Source organism: Salvelinus sp. IW2-2015, linkage group LG3, assembly GCF_002910315.2.
Source record: "Salvelinus sp. IW2-2015 linkage group LG3, ASM291031v2, whole genome shotgun sequence".
In the NCBI taxonomy this organism is placed as follows: domain Eukaryota; kingdom Metazoa; phylum Chordata; class Actinopteri; order Salmoniformes; family Salmonidae; genus Salvelinus; species Salvelinus sp. IW2-2015.
The window spans coordinates 5733155-5750412 of NC_036840.1; the positions used below are offsets into that span (position 1 = coordinate 5733155).

Here is a 17258-nt window from a genome sequence, read left to right on the forward strand (position 1 = left end):
TAAATAAATAAGGTTATTGTACTGATTAACGTTGTGGATATAATCTACCCAAATCAGGAGAGATAAGTAGACTGCAGTAAATGGGGTGAGCTGGGTTTTAAGTGTGTGAGGTGGGTGGGTGTGACATTTTAACACCCCACCTGTGCAGCAAAGCAACTTAATGAGATTCCATAACTCTATTCCAGAAAACCCACCTTAACTAGGGAGGCTAGTTCTTGCTCATACAAACACACCAATTTCCACTCTGCTTAGGGATTGATATTGGGGAAGGACAACAATGTAAAAAAAGAAGACATTGAGGATTTACTTATACAACACATTTTCCAAAAAGTAGTAGCATTAGTCACGTTAACACAGAAAAACAAATGGCACATTGGATTCCTAATTTTAAAAAGTGGTAATTGAGGAACTTTTCTTACCGAGGACACAAAGTTAAATAAATTACTACCATAAACGTTACATACAAATCTGAGTAGTATATACAAAGAGTTATTAGACACAAATCTACTGTTCAAGACAGCAGTATAACCATATTTTACACAGCAATGTGTGTGTTAAACGAGYAGTATGTGTCCGTTTTCGTAACTTGGGGGCTCAAAATGAGGGCTAAACGATACTGCTCTGTAGCGTAAAAAAACGAACAAGTGACTTAATTGCAATCTCACAAATTCCAGCTAAACATATTCTCTACAAGACATTGACTCCTATGTACAGGCTTAAGAACAGAATGTACCAGCCTCTAGCTAAAAACACTGGTTTAGACAGAGGAGCAGCGGCGAGTAAGTTGGGACTCGCTGAAGTATTACTGTTCAGAAGCCAAGCTGTGACTCACAGACCACCAAACAAAGGCTGAGTAAGGTAAACAGCACAGAGAGTGATATCTTATGCTCAGACACATGCTTTTGAAACGCTATTAATTGGCTGTAATTATTGTTGGAAATTCTAATGTATTATTCTAAGTGCCTTGATCACTAACGCCCCCCTCTGGTTAAGAACTGTATTACATGGATTTTTTTTACTTGTTTAGAGCATATTCCAATCCAACTGTCTAATACGTGTCACATGTTAAAATCCACTGGCACTTGTATAACTGATACCATTTGTCCAACATTAAACCTGACCATAGAAACAGAGGGGGAGGGGGGTCGTATCCAGGAAGTCTCATGTTAGTCAGATCCAGTCTCAGCACTGCCATGTAAACAGACCAGTCATCCATCACCTTTGAACGTTTATCATTTTGTMCATAAATTAATCTTCACAAAAACATGTTCCTTCAGCATCCCTTAACATTCTGAACTGTAATAGTGGTTATTTGTTTTTGATAAATATAGAGGAAGAACTTTAGCTTCTTGTGTAAACACTAATAATGTTCTGCAGACAGACTCCCGAACCGGCGGATTTAGAATCTCCAACTGCCATTCTCCTGGTTTGATCACGAGGGCTAATATCACCAGCTGCTCTGGGGGTGATAACTAGGAGGACTGATATATCTCTGACACAATTGAGTGACCCAAAAATTAAACAGATAAGCTGTAAAAAAAAAAAAATAGAAATCCTTCATAAACCGTTGAGAGGGCTCCCTTGGTGGTGTGTCCAGGGAATAAGAGACATCTTAGAGGAGAGGGGATCTGTGAGTGTCCAACTCCTCACGGGTAAGACTCAGCTACATCAGGCAGTGACAGGGGAGGCTTCAGCGTCAGCTAGCAGGTGACCATGATGACTATTCTGTGTTCTGTTCTTAAAGGAAACACTCCAATTAACTACACAGGATCCTCTGCATGGCTGGATAATGTAGTTCATCATTACTTCCTCCCTGGAGTGTTAAGTTGTGTGGAGGGATGGGTGGGTCTGGCTACATCTGCATGCTGGAGGCACCAGTTAGATTAGTCTGGTGAGAAACTGTCCATCTTCAAGCTCACAACAAACTACATCATGCTTTGTTTCTTTTAGCTCCATTTTGCATAGACATCCAGCGCAAATAGTGGTTGTACTACCAAGGTGACAGGCTGCAGCCAGCAACACGGTGAAACAAAAGCGAGTGGTCATTACTTAATTTTCATTTTATAACAACACTGAAACATGACATCATCAGTTCGACACTGAACGGCGCTCAACTGTGGAAAGGACCCTCCCACATCTGTCTCAATTCCTCCTTCTGGAGAGGAACTCCTGTGATTGGCCAGCAGAGATGTCCATCGGGTGCCTCAGCACTGCTCATTGGTTCCTGTTATGGTGGAGCCGTGCATCTCTCTAGGCATCAGAGAGGCAGCTCTGAATACTGTCCATCCACAGCTGTGCGTTGGGGCTGTCCTGCGCACAGAAGTTATACACTCTTTTGGTCGTCTTGAGCTGCCGTAGAAAGAGAACGAGAGAGGTTAAGACTGTTTGACCATTCTTGATTGTCATTTAGCAAACGCATTCACTGATCATAACATGTCACAATACACACTCATAAAAAATATCGCTCTGGTAACTCACATCGAAAAATGCTTTCTCCTCTATGTTTTTGGGCGCTCCCATGGTCGGCGTGCCTGGAATGACGGACTCCACCTCTGCCAGCTCAATCACCCCCTTACACTCCTTGTCCTGCCTGCTCTCATAGTATCTCAGCTAGAGAGAGAGAGAGATCATTATCATCACCACCACAGTAACAATCAGTATCATGGTCCACCTCCCTCCTCTTACCTGATGTTTGGTCTTGTCCAGCACAAACCAGCGGGGTTTCCATGGCTTCAGCAACGCGCCTTTCTTAAACAGGATGCCCTCAAAACTCCTGGGAGCCAAAGGTAGAAGAAACCCAGTCAGCCACTTTTGTAACAATGAGGGGTAATGTGTTTTTGGGGCAGTGATAAGGGAATGGGTACAGACCTGTTCTCACTCTCCGTGCTCTGYAACTGGCTGTATAGGGTGCTGGTGCTGGGGCGCCCGGCCACAGGGGTGGAGGTGGTGCTGGTCTCACGGTCCATGGCCAGGTTAATYGAGGAGCCCACTCCACTCTCCGGAAGGTACACCCCCTGAGACCGCCGCTGGTGACTCAGGTTGGACGACATCAGCAAGGAGCTGTTGAACGACGGCTGAAAGAGCGAGAGAACGGAGGAAGAGCAAGAGCAAGAAAATACAGGGGGATACCCTCTGATTAGAGAGGGCTAATCTATTCAATAAAACATAAATAGTTCCCACAAGAGGTCAGTAGAACACATTACTATAAATCTACAATAAGTTATTTTCCAAAAAGTCTAAGTAAGTGTCTAAGTTTGTTTGTCAGAAGGATGGCATCCTAATAGCCAGTGAAACCCTAGGTTAGCTTCTGGTTGTCCAGCGTTTCTCACCCTGTTCTCCAGCTTGGCCTCGGCCCGTTGGTTGGCCTTGATCTTGTCCCAAGTGTCCTTCCATTTCTCTGGTGGCAACCCCAACTCAGCCTCCAGACTCTGCAGGTCCTAGGACAGAATACACAGAGCAAGTCAGATTCATCTATAAGCATTTATACAACAAGTTATGGTTATACAGGAACTACTGCAATATACTGATGGTACGTAATGTGTAAGTAATCTCCACTAACCTGCAGCAGTTTGGTGATGGCGTCGGGTACCACTCGGCTGCGGCTGTCGTAGCAGGGCCAGACGATGTGTCGCTGGGATTTGGGGGTGGTGGTGTCTGGTTTGTCAGGCACCTCCTCAGCCAGCCTCTCCTGCCGGCCCCTCTGCACCAGCTCCCAGTCGTAAGACGGGCCCTCAGACAGCGTCTCCTCTGTGTAGAAGTCCCACACCTTCAGGTTGGAGATGAAGCTGTACGGCCGCAGCACCTGGGGAAAAGAAAACAGTAAAAACAGAGGGAGTTTGCTAGTAAATGACCACATGGATTTATTTTTGTTACCACAAAATGTGCATGTAATTGAAAGTAATAATTCTAACTTCAAGATCGACTAGTAAATCTTAGGTCAAGTCTAAGATCGTAAAACCAAACCTCCACTTGATTAGAAAATGTATGATAGCCAGGGTAAACTTCCCCACCAGGGGGCAGTCTAATGTAACCCAGTAGTGTTCCAGGCTCACTCACCTCCTCATCCTCTGGTGAGAACATGTAGTTGAAGAAGATGGGTGTTTTCTTGTTGAGCCGGTCGATGTAATCCCACACTGATTTACACACCTGCGGGTTCTTCCTCTCCCCCTTCTCCTCGTACAGAACCCCTTAACACAGACYAAAGTTTCATCAACTCACTGAACCCAATCACTCAAATACCCAAACGTGTACTGAAATAACCTACTTCTAAGAATTCAGATAGTATCTATGGGGTCTGGAGTTTCTCCTAACCATGTAACCTGAATCTGGAGGCCATCTGATAAGGTAAAACTCCTGCCCTTATCTGTAGAACGGAGAAAAGGCTCACCGAGCTCGATGCGTTCGTAGTCCGAGTCGAGCAGGAAAGTTCTGAAGCGGTTGGACACGTAGTGGTAGGCCAGGAACTTCAGGTAGTACTGACTGAACTCAAACTCCATGGGGAACTGCAGGTGGATCTGAAGGGGGACAGGATTTAAGGTAACACGTCAGTTGCCCTTCCTGTGTTTACTGCTCAACTTCTTGATCAAACATTCACTGGCCCTTCCTCAATTGGAATGCGCAGCTCCTGCGTCCTCTTTCGCTTCCTTTAGAAAAAGGTCAAAGGTCATCGAGGAGAAACGGRGAGGAGACGGAACATGGATGAAAATGCGCTTGTATGATATTAGGCTCTCCTCTCACGCGTCATCGGGCGAATTACGTGAATAAACAAAATATAGCTAGTTGTGCAAGACATTTTATAGATAGAAGTAGCATATTGTTTTTAAACGTGTATATACTTTTCTCCTCCGAATAAACAAAAGCTGATTCAATCGGGGTGTGGCAGATTTCAGAACTCTTCCGCGAAGAACTCAGGTAGGATGCATTTGGAAAGTATTCCTACCCCTGGACTTTTTCCAGATTTAGTTACAGCCTTATTCTAAAATTGATTAAATCGCTTCTCAATCTACACACAATAACCCATAACTACAAAGTAAAAACAGGTTTTAAGAAATGTTTGCAAATGTATAAAAATAAAAAACTGAAATACCACATTTACATAAGTATTCAATCCCTTTACTTAGTACTTTGTTTAAGCACCGTTGGCTGCGATTACAGGCTTGAGTCTTCTTGGGTATGACACTACAAGCTTGGCACACCTGTATTTGGGGAGTTTCTTCCATACTTCTCTGCAGATCCTCTCAAGCTGTCAGGTTGGATGGGGCGCGTCACTGCTCAGCTATTTTCAGGTCTCTCCACAGATGTTCGATTGGGTTCAAGTCCGAGCTCTGGCTGGGCCACTCAAGGACATTGAGAGACCTGTCCCGAAGCCACTCCTGCGTTGTCTTGGCTATCTGCTTCGGGTTGTTGTCCTGTTGGAATGTGAACCTTGGCCCCAGTCTGAGGTCCTGAGCGCTCTGGAGCAGGTTTTCATCAAGGATCTCTCTGTACTTTGCTCCGTTCATCTTTCCCTCAATCCTGACTAGTCCGCCTTTCCCTGCTGCTGAAAAACGCTGCCACCCATAATTCACCGAGGGGATGGTGCCAGGTTTCCTCCAGACATGACAGGATGCACCGGAGCTCAATTTCAAGGGCCTGATTCCCTTTTTGTTCCTCCTACCCCCCCAATGTCAATCTTGTCTCATCGCTGCAACTCTCCAACGGGCTCGGGAGAGGCGAAGGTGGAGTCATGCGTCCTCCGAAACATGACCTGCCTAACCGCGCTCCTTAACACCAGCCAGCTTAACCCGGAAGCCAGCCGCACCAATGTGTCGGAGAAGACACGTTAAATTGGCAACCAGTCAGCCTCCACAAGGAGTCGCTAGGGTGCGATGAGCCAAGTAAAGTCCCCCCGGCCAAACCCTACCCTAACGACGCTGGGCCAATTGTGTGCCGTCCTGTGGGATTCCCGGGCCACGGCCAGTTGTGGCACAGACCGGGAATGAACCCGGGTCTGTACTAACGCTTCTAGCACTGCGCCACTCAGAAGGCCCAGGGTCTGAATACTTACGTAAATAAGGTATGTTTTTTATTTTTAATACATTCGCAAAAATGTCTAAAAACCTGTTTTCACTTTGTCATTATGAGGCATTGTGTGTAGATATATTTTTTTTAAACATCCTCAACTTTAGAACAAGTAYAGTAAAAAGTGAAGGCCTGAATACTTTCCGAATGCACTGTAGGACTATCCTCGATCAAAGGTGGCTTTCGAGGAGGGGAGGAAACTCTTCCATTTGCCTACCCTTCAAATTGATATGCTCCTGGACCACTCGACCACTTAGGACAGACTTTTGCCCAAATGAGAAAAGGCCACAGAGTCAGCAGCCTGCACTCTCTCAAACAAATGTTTGGATAAAGGGGAAAGTAGGAAGACCTGTTAAAACTTAAATTCTCTGTTCTAGCACATCCATATAACAGGACGGTCGGACATAGCGTACTCATCTGATTACATTCAGGAAATATTTGATCCAGGTTAATAGCTCTTGGCTGAGCTTTGTAACATAGTTTACATGAATAAGACTATTTAAGGACAGTCTAGGCAGAGAGAGACAAAGGATCCTAGTGAGATATGGGTCATAGGCAGAGAGAGACAAAGGATCCTAGTGAGATATGGGTCATTCTAACAATTAGGTGCCTTTTGAGTAGTGTAACTTAGTGGGGGGGGAAAAACGTTTTTATTTCACCTAATTTTAACATTGTTATATAGAGCACATGTTCAACTCAACAAAAAAAAWATATATAAATCCCCATCTCAAGAGGTTAACTAAAGAAATGACAATAGTAAATCTTGAATCATCCATAAATCCCCTTGTGACAGGGGAAATGGAAGATTGTTGTGTGAAACAGGGAGGGGCAACAATGCAAGCTTCACCAATAAATTGTTTAAACATTTCTAGCCCGTCTTTGTATGGGTAACAGGGTTGACGTGTTCTGCTCGACCCACTCAGTTACCACAAAACACCAGAAAATGGCCAAAAAGAGTAGAACCAGCTCATCGGCTTTTACTCCATGATTTGACTATTAGAAGTTTCCTTTGAATGAATTCACCATATTAAAAAGAGAGTTCACGTATTTGTAAAATATTGAAATATATAAAGGCACTCATAAGAATGACAACCCATATACACTGAGTGTACAAAATATTAGGAACACCTGCTCTTTCCATGACTGACCAGGTGAAAGCTACGATCCCTTATTGGTGTCACCTGTTAAATTGATGCTGTTCTGAGTGCAAAATGGCAAGCAACTCAATATTAGGAAGGTGTTCCCAATGTTTTGTACACACAGTGTATTTCCCTGTGTGTGTAATAATAACACTACTGACAGTAACAGGGGGTTAAATAGAGCAAGCCATTGTGAAGCTGGGATCATAAATACAGACAGGACTATTGAAACCCTCTGCCAGAGACGCATCATACATGCGAGTCCACATCACTGGCTGGGGAAAAAAATAAATTCACTGTCACACTCAGGTAAACACACGCACATGTTTACTCAGACAGGTGATATGGGTAAAGTAGCTGACATGTAAACACCCAGTTAGACAAACACACACACACTTTACTGTCACACCTGCACTCATAAAACCCACCCCCACACGTACATACCTGGTGCACGCAGTCAAGAAACTGCAGGAACACAGGTGTGAAGCCGCTGCTCTGGCTGGCCAGGGTCTGGGCGCCGCGATGACTGAACCTGTGGCCAAACGACAGCCACTCCTTCTCCACCAGCAGGCGGAAGCCATCGAAGGTCCGGTAGTACGGGTCTGACAGAAGCTGGACCAGAGACACCACCTAGAGAGACCGAGAATCAGTGTGACAGTCAGATAGACAGGATGATTGTAATTTACAGGTTACCTAAACAGCGGAATGAYGAGACAGATCCATAGCACAGGCAGAGACAGGGTTGAGACCATGGAGAGACGATACATCACATGTATGTACAAGTTGACCTACAGTAGGTGTGTGTTTGCATTGTGAGTATGTTTAGTGAGTACATGTGTTATACCTGAGTAGTGACGTCCCAGCCGTCCTCCAGACTGACCATGACTGACGAGCCCGTGTCTAACAACTCTACCACCAGGACAGACACCTGCAGAACTCTGTGGAGCTGGACACACACGTCATGATTAGCACACAAATCATACACACATTACCTTATGCAGAGTCAGGATAAACATACAAAAACAAAATGCATCCATAGGTCTCTCTATTGCACAATACATACACTTTTACAGTTGCACACGCTAACACACACACTACACTGTATGAATGAGAGCATTACCAGGCACATCCATTCGGACTCTTCCAGGCAGCGGTGGAAAGTCATGCTGGGTTCAGAGGTGGCTGAGCTGGGAACACAGGCCTTCATCAACTTCTTAAAGCTGTTCTTCACCTGACGCACGTCACACACCTCGATGGGCACCACCTCCCACTGCTGGAACGAGTCCTGCTTCCCACCCTGATGACATGGGACAAACAGGGTTCAAGGTTTGTCCTGAAGACAAACAATGTATACGAAATTCTTCAGTCTGGTTTTAGACCCCATCATAGCACTGAGACTGCACTTGTGAAGGTGGTAAATGACCTTTTAATGGCGTCAGACCGAGGATCTGCATCTGTCCTCGTGCTCCTAGACCTTAGTGCTGCTTTTGATAACATCGATCACCACATTCTTTTGGAGAGATTGGAAACCCAAATTGGTCTACATGGACAAGTTCTGGACTGGTTTAGATCTTATCTGTCTGAAAGATATCAGTTTCTCTGTGGATGGTTTGTCCTCTGACAAATCAACTGTAAATTTCAGTGTTCCTCAAGGTTCCGTTTTAGGACCACTAATGTTTTCACTATATATTTTACCTCTTGGTGATGTCATTCGGAAACATAATGTCAACTTTCACTGCTATGCGGATGTACATTTCGATGAAACATGGTGAAGCCCCAAAATTGCCCTCGCTGGAAGCCTGTGTTTCAGACATAAGGAAGTGGCTGGCTGCAAATGTTCTACTTTTAAACTCGGACAAAACAGAGATGCTTGTTCTAGGTCCCAAGAAACAAAGAGATCTTCATTTGAAGGACCTCTGCGTTACTCTGGACCCTGATCTCTCTTTTGACAAACATATCAAGACTGTTTCAAGGGACAGCTTTTTTTCCATCTAACTAACATTACAGAAATCAGAAACGTTCTGTCCAAAAACGACGCAGAAAAATGAATCCATACTTTTGTCACGTCTAGGTTAGACTACTGCAATGCTCTACTTTCCGGCTACCCGGATAAAGCACTAAATAAACTTCCGTTAGTGCTAAACACGGCTGCTAGAATCTTGACTAGAACCAAATAATTTGATCATATTACTCCAGTGCTAGCCTCTCTGCAAGGGCTGATTTCAAGGTTTACTGCTAACCTACAAAGCATTACATGGGCTTGCTCCTACCCATCTTTCCGATTTGGTCCTGCCGTACATACCTACACGTACGCTACGGGTCACAACAACGCAGGCCTCCTTACTGTCCCTAGAATTTCTAAACAAACAGCTGGAGGCAGGGCTTTCCCCAATAGAGCTCCATTTTTATGGAATGGTCTGCCTACACATGTGGGAGACGCAGACTCGCTCTCAACCTTTAAGTCTTTACTGAAGACTCATATCTTCAGTGGGTCATATGATTGAGTGTAGTCTGGCCCAGGAGTGTGAAGGTGAACGGAAAGGCACTGGAGCAACGAACCGCCCTTGCTGTCTCTGCCTTGCCAGTTCCCCTCTCTCCACTGGGATTCTCTGCCTCTAACCCTATTACAGGGGCTGAGTCACTGGCACTGGTGCTCTCCATGCCGTCCCTAGGAGGGGTGCGTCACTTGAGTGGGTTGAGTCACTGACGTGATCTTCCTGTCCGGGTTGGCGCCCCCCAGGGTTGTGCCGTGGCGAAGATCTTTGTGGGCTATACTCGGCCTTGTCTCAGGATGGTAAGTTGGTGGTTGAAGATATCCCTCTAGTGGTGTGGGGGCTGTGCTTTGGCAAAGTGGGTGGGGTTTATCCTGCCTGTTTGGCCCTGTCCGGGTATCGTCGGATGGGGCCACGGTGTCTCCTGACCCCTCCTGTCTCAGTCTCCAGTATTTATACTGCAGTAGTTTATGTGTCAGGGGACTAGGGTCAGTCTGTTATATCTGGAGTATTTATCCTGTCTTATCCGGTGTCCTGTGTGAATTTAAGTATTCTCTCTAATTCTTCTCTCTCTCGGAGGACCTGAGCCCTAGGACCATGCCTCAGGACTACCTGGCTGATGACTCCTTGCTGTCACCAGTCCACCTGGCCGTGCTGCTGCTCCAGTTTCAACTGTTCTGCCTGCGGGTATGGAACCCTGACCTGTTCACCAGACGTGCTATCTGTTCCAGACCTGGTGTTTTCAACTCTCTAGAACAGCAGGAGCAGTAGAGATACTCTGAATGATTGGCTATGAAAAGCCAACTGACATTTACTCCTGAGGTGCTGACCTGTGCACCATCGACAACCACTGTGATTATTATTATTTGACCCTGCTGGTCATCTATGAAAATCTTGGCCATGTTCTGTTATAATCTCCACCTGGCACAGCCAGAACCGGCCACCCCTCATAGCCTGGTTCCTCTAGGTTTCTTCCTAGGTTCTGGCCTTTCTAGGGAGTTTTTCCTAGCCACCGTGCTTCTACACCTGCATTGCTTGCTGTTTGGGGTTTTAGGCTGGGTTTCTGTACAGCACTTTGAGATATCAGCTGATGTAAGAAGGGCTTTATAAATACATTTGATTTTTATTGAAAGTTCAATGACACCAAGACCTCCAAAGACTTCTGGGATATTGAGTCAATCAATATTAAATAAGTAGACAGTCTAGTGTAGTATTGTGTATTGGCAGTTACTTTGAGCTGTGTCTTGTCTCCGATGATGTAGAGGTAGGCCCTCTGCTGTCGGAGGAACAGGGCCTCGCTGGGGCCCCCGTTGGCTGGGGAGACTCCTTACTGGACAGCCTGTTTCCCCACTTCTGGGTTGTAGGCACTCAGACGCCCACTACCCCGGATACTGCCCCACTTCCCTAGAGCACACACACACAGGGAGAGGTTATAGAGGGGGTTATCACACACAGATACAGTATGCACTCTCCAAGTTTGCCATTATCAACACACACAAGCCATTTATGCATGGCAGTGGCACATACATTCATTGTACTCTATTCCACTAGACTAACTGAAAGCCATGCTGATAAAAAAGTACCCCAAGTATAAATAATTGAACAACTATAGTAAGATTGATCTATTACGCTAAATAGGCTATATGTGAAAATGATGCTCCAAACCAAACAACGCTGGGAAAACATGAGTCATCAGACCACTCACAGCACACAGTAGTAATCAAACACAGAACAGAAACATGGACAAACAGGACGATCTGCAGCAGTGTGTGTAGAGTCGACGGCCCACTAGAAAAGCATGCAAACAGATGCCTTGAAAGAAGAAGAGATTGGACAACAAAAAGTTAGTCCTGAGAGCGAGAAGGAGAGCGAGAGAGACACACTAGGACATCACAGGGAAAGAGGGACCGACTGGCGGGGACGCCAGCCAACGCAGACAGACTGACGTCACTGTTAAGAGTCCTGATTGGTTAGATTGGGGAGACAGGGAGCCAGGGGTCGGTGCATTACTGTACCTCCAGGGGGGTTTCTGGCCTTGCCTGAAACTCTGGGCTGAGAGAGGGAGATGACCCTCGCCCTTTGACCCAGAGCTGAGGTCAAATGACACAGAGATGATGCCCGTTAACCAACACCATAGGGGGAGAAGGTTTCACACAGTCATACACACACACACAGGCCCAAATATGGATACACTATGGAGATTGGTTATTATTAAGGTAACAACCACCATTCCTCTTTTGGGTTAGTTCCAGTGAATGTTCCTTGGCATGTACTTGTAGGGCAAGTCACAATACAATCCCAAACCAAACCTAGAAATAAGACATTCCTTGCAAAGGAAGTTTCAATGAACTAATTGATGCAAGTAACACAACCATATACAAACACAGTAAAACCACAATCTCACCTCCGCGGCTGAAGGTTCCAGGTACGTCCTCCTTGCCTCCCATCACCTGTTTCATCAGAGCTCCGATCTTAGGCTGCCTCAGCTTATCTGACGAGTCTGGTTATAGACACAGGCAAAGGGTCACAAACTCTGGCTTAAGAGTGTGTGTGTGTTTCAGGGTTTCCGATGGGAAAATGTGGAGCTGGACATTTGATCGACAGCATTTTAAATTTACCAGACCTATATGCATTGGGTGTGTAACCTGATTAGGGCGTCCACCCACAGTGCTCAGAATGACTGAAATCACATTCAGATTACGATAATGCACTTAACAGCACATGCAACTCGAGGATGCAACGGCTCACGTCCTTCCGAATTCCGAAGCGCACTTTGAAGATGTTAGAATAACTGTCCACATTTACTTTTCCTCAGCAAAGACCAGTAACGAGCAGGAAAAGTTAGAAAAGTTGAGCTATTCTATTGGGTCAGCTTGTCGTTCTGTGCCAGAAGTAAATAGCCTATTCCAAACAGACTCTGGGACATTTGGGGAACGATAGATTCCAAATTCATATAACCAGTACATCAACATTTGTTTAAAAAGCATTGAGGCTCATGCACAGATCAGAACATTTAGCTTAAAATGTTGATAAACTATCATTTAATCACATCATAAGCGCCGCAATGTGCACGKGGCAGTTATAGGCTACACGCTAATGTTAGTTCCATAATGCAATTAGCGGGAAAACACCGTTGTCAAAAGCACACTGCACATGCAAGCGGATTCATGTGAGATGAAAACATCCATTAGAAATGTAGAAAGATCGGAGATCTAAAGATGCAACAACTAGCATGGACGGCTAATATGATTAGGATTGTGTTTTTGGCTACTGGACAATGAAAGACAGTTGATTTGAAAACCAATTTTTAAAAAATGGAACATTTGGCTACTTGTTTCATTGGCATATGGAAATCTTTAGAAAATAAATGCCTCCACGTTTATAGAAACAMATTTTGGCTCAGCTACATTGAAGCAAGGTAAGACGTGCCTCATAATATGAAGTAAAACGTTAAGGTTTCACACAATTAAGTATATATGTTTTCAAAATGTATTCCATCTCCATCTCACATTCTAAAGTGGTGTGTGACCTGCTGAATCATGCCTACCGTTGCCTAAGCACTTGAATGGTGCTTCAATTACCAGTTGAGAAATAAAGTCGCTTTTTTTAATGGTGACTGTTAACACGCGAACGTATTTAGAATTGTTGTGCATGTATTGGCTTAATAAAGCACATTTCACCCTCACTAGCAACAGGAGCCTTTAGCAGCAGCTCTCGCACCATTTTACAGATTTTCCCCCCAAAAAGTGTGTGTGATAAATAAGAATCATATCGACTAACGAAAATACACACAAGTCAATTTAATTCCACTAAATTATGCAAATTAAACTATAGACCGATAAGCATGACCGGTCAAATGTATTTCCATCGACTGGTATTTCCAGCTATGAATAGGCTAAAAAGCATTATTTTGAAATGGGATTATTTTATTTCTTGGGGGACAATTGGCCAGTGTCAATTTTATTGGATTTTCATTTTTAAAAATTGGGCCAAAAGCTGGATTTTAGCAGGCTAACAGAAACCCTGATGTGTGTGTGTGTCCTACCTGAGGTGCTCATGTGAGTGGAGGTGAAGCCGCCAAGTGTGTTCCTGCCACTGGGCTCACAGTAGGAGGGCATGGAGCTGATGATCGCCTGCATGTACTTCTCCTGCTCCAGGCTGGTCGAGTCGGCCTGGGAGGGGCCTGGGGAAGGATCACAACTGTCAATCACCACTGGTTTTTGCAGCTTTGCATGCTGGGTATAAAATGCTGAAGACTAAAAAATGCTGCTCAAGCTGTAAGGGGCATGAGCTGTGCATTGTGCATTTCTATGCATCTAAAGTGTTGGTCTATTTGCTCATTGTTTCTGATGAGTTGAGACTTTCTCGATCACATTCTTATACTTTCACATAACATTGCTACTGATATAGGTGGTTTGGCGTGTTTTATTATTCCTAAACAAAGCCCAACATCCCCAGTCATTCCCTTAAAGACACCATCTAACTAACTTTTAGTGTGTGTCGTACCGGCYCTMGGGGCATTGGGGGACTTGAAGAAGCCCACCACTCCCTTAGCATGGAGGCCTGCAGAGCGCAGCAGCACAGCCTTGGTACGAGAGTTCCTCCAGCACACCACAGGGAAACGGTTCTGTCTGTAACAGCGGGAGATGCGCTGGATGGTGGAGTCTGGGATGCTCTGGGGCACGATCAACAGGCCGGGGTAACTGGTAACACAGAGAGAGAGAGAGAGAGAGAGAGAGAGAGAGAGAGAGAGAGAGAGAGCAGAGCAGAGCAGAGCAGAGCGAGTTAGGGTTGAGATGACATTCTGTTCATGTCACTGCAGAATGTCATGACCACAAGATAATGTCATGTGTTAAAATATAGTTTGCTCATTGGCCCACTCTGCATATCAAGTCACATCAAAGTAAAATGACTGAATGTTTATTTATATGAATGTAAAACGAAGAGTGTCGAAGTGGTGTGTTTTTAGGGAGTCCCACATGAGATTTGATCGTGAACCCGTCATAAAAACATATTCTATCTGCGGTTGGACCGTGAACTTACCTCCTGCAGACGGTGTACATGCGGTTGACGGTGGAAATGCGGAAGGGCTCGTTCTTGGAGCGCGTCAGGCTGTTACTGAGCGTGCCCAGTCCTAGCCGCTGATAGTCACGGCAACAGGCGCGCTCCACCACGTTGCTCATGGTCTGTCTGTCCGAGGAGCGGATGGTGGAAGACAGGGTGAGGGAGCCCTGGTCCAACTCCTCTGAGACTGTAGCAGACACACAGACAGTCAGAGACAGTGTACACTGGCCTACTACCTCAGATCAAACACTGTAGAGACCATTCAACAGCAACTCAAGACTTTTACATAAGACATGTATTTATGTCAATGGGAGTGCGTGGATCTTAAGTCAAAATGCCGCCCTAAACCTTGACGTTGCTGCTTGAGTTGTCAACACCATGTCCTACCGGAGATCTCATCCTCGTCCAGCTCTGACTGCAGGCTGCTCCTGTTCTCCCAGGTGGGAGGTGAGTACTTCTTCCGGGTCACATACTGTCGACCGATCGTCCTCTTCGCACTCTTCACCAGGTTTTTGGAAAGTGTTCTTAGGAAGGGTGGAGGGGTGAGGAAGTGAGAGGAGGAGAGAGAGACATAAAAAAGGGTTCACAACATAGTTAACTGCAGTTAAAGCAAAACTTAATGACGTCTACTTCCATATTCATTTGGGCACACCATAGCAAAACACTTTGCAACGGAAAATGAAAACAAGTGTTTCTTATTGAACAATTTTATATTGTACCTCCCTGTTTTGGCCCGTTTGCTTCCATTTCATGTCAAGTGAATACAACCCTGGTTATAAATTTAAAGGTACAAAAGCACTGAGTGGTACTTAGAAGTTTAAATAACCGGTCAATTAAATCCAAGGCACATCCCTAATGCAGACTCGGCGGTAGTCTGTATGCATAATTAAAGCTAATGAACACATTAAAAGACTGCTAGTTGAGCTTGCTCACTGCTGCAGGGGGGGTTGGGCCCGCATTGTCGTGAGGTTAATATCAGTGAATGAATGGAGTCTTTTAGTGGCGTGACGACTCGGGAGGAGATGGAAACACCAGGGACAAACACGGAGGAGCAGTCACTGTTTCCACTGCTGCATTATTCAACAGATAGAAGCCAGCTCTCAGAGAGCTCATACTCTTTTCATACCCCACATGAGAGAGAAAAAAGGAAGGAGTGACAGGGGGGAGAAATACACACAGACAGAGTGAGAGAGCGACAGAGAGAGAGGGAGAAATGGAGAGAGTGGGGGATGATAAAGTAAAAGGGAACTCTGGGGGTCTACTGGCAGTGACAGTGGATAGAATAGAGTGTAGGATGTGAAGTTGCATTCCTCTGTACTGACCCTGCCTGGAATAAGTCAGTGTGCAGCAAGCAGAACTAAACAATCTGCATGCTATATGGCCCATTGGTGGTTACACAAGAACAAGGGTTCACACTCACTGAAGCACTTACACTCGCAAGCAAAGTAGTCTATAAATCCTGTTTTATTAATACATCACACCAAACACTGACTTTAAATCAGAGAACGTCAGATAAAAATGCCCAAGGTTTTAATATATTCTTTAAACTGTCAGGACAGCTATGAAATGTAGGGCAATAATGTGGACTACTATATCTCCAGAGGCTGCTGCTTGGGGCAGGTCGTATATTCAGCTCACATTACAGTGCTGGGGTGTCATCTGTGACCCACATCCTTTAGTGAGTAAGAGCTTTTTAAATGGATGTTCTGTACTTGACCTGGAGGATGTGAGAGGTGTGAAACGTCTTACAGATTTACACTTTCTCATTACTCTGCTGACTGACGATAAAACTGGAGCGGTACTGACGTTTTATACAATGCTGATGTGTGTTGAAATGTGTTTGGCGTGTGTATGCTCTTCCTGTTTCCTTTTAGTGTTGTTTTGGTTCTTGTGGTTGACGTGCGTGTGCGTTATATCGGTCTTGTCTTACTTTATTGACTGGTTCTTGTCCTTGGTCTTGTGTTCGACCAACGTCTTGCCGCTCTGGCCCACGGTGAAGGCGAAGGTTCCCTGGACGTGCTGTGGGTAGCGGAGCTTGTGCATGTGCTTCCGGAACACCTCGGCCAGGTCCGACGCCACCTCCTCATCAAACGCTATCTTCAGCAGCTACAGGAGAAGGAGAGAGGTATTAGGAGGAGTGTCAGAAAAACACAAATTAATGAGTGTTCTGTCAAATTTTAAATGGAGAGCGTTACGATGCAGAATGAGTGTGTGGAGGGGGGGGTAGCTGGGTTGAGGGAGGAGAAGCTATGAAGGCCTGGTGTTTAGGCAGTAGGGTGATGGATACGAGGGTGGCAGGATGGAGGGTAGAGGTGTACCTGGAAAGTGCAGGAGCGTAGCTGAAGACCCTCCTGTATGAACTGGTCCATGGTCAGACTGACAGAGATCCTCTTCTCCTTAGTCAGGGAGGCGATGGGGAACGACCGAGTCACCACCTGCTCACCCACTGCACAGCAACAACACTCAGGGTTAGAGAGAAAGTGTGTGTGCATGTGTGTATTAC

General features: G+C 45.4%; 1 protein-coding gene across 1 annotated transcript in view; it reads right to left on the reverse strand.

Moving 5' to 3' along the window:
- Window positions 1-2008: 2008 nt before the first annotated feature.
- sbf1 (SET binding factor 1) overlaps window positions 2009-17258 on the reverse strand; it is a 78297-nt gene continuing 63047 nt past the window's right edge. Inside the window, 20 exon segments of the mRNA XM_070434212.1 lie at window positions 2009-2349; window positions 2479-2610; window positions 2686-2773; window positions 2869-3074; window positions 3330-3437; window positions 3560-3802; window positions 4057-4187; window positions 4388-4514; window positions 7644-7829; window positions 8044-8145; window positions 8320-8496; window positions 10923-11095; window positions 11707-11781; window positions 12096-12191; window positions 13737-13874; window positions 14198-14394; window positions 14735-14942; window positions 15143-15279; window positions 16686-16861; window positions 17074-17201. Of these exon segments, the coding sequence (XP_070290313.1) occupies window positions 2251-2349; window positions 2479-2610; window positions 2686-2773; window positions 2869-3074; window positions 3330-3437; window positions 3560-3802; window positions 4057-4187; window positions 4388-4514; window positions 7644-7829; window positions 8044-8145; window positions 8320-8496; window positions 10923-11095; window positions 11707-11781; window positions 12096-12191; window positions 13737-13874; window positions 14198-14394; window positions 14735-14942; window positions 15143-15279; window positions 16686-16861; window positions 17074-17201 (2927 nt within the window). The 3' untranslated portion in view covers window positions 2009-2250.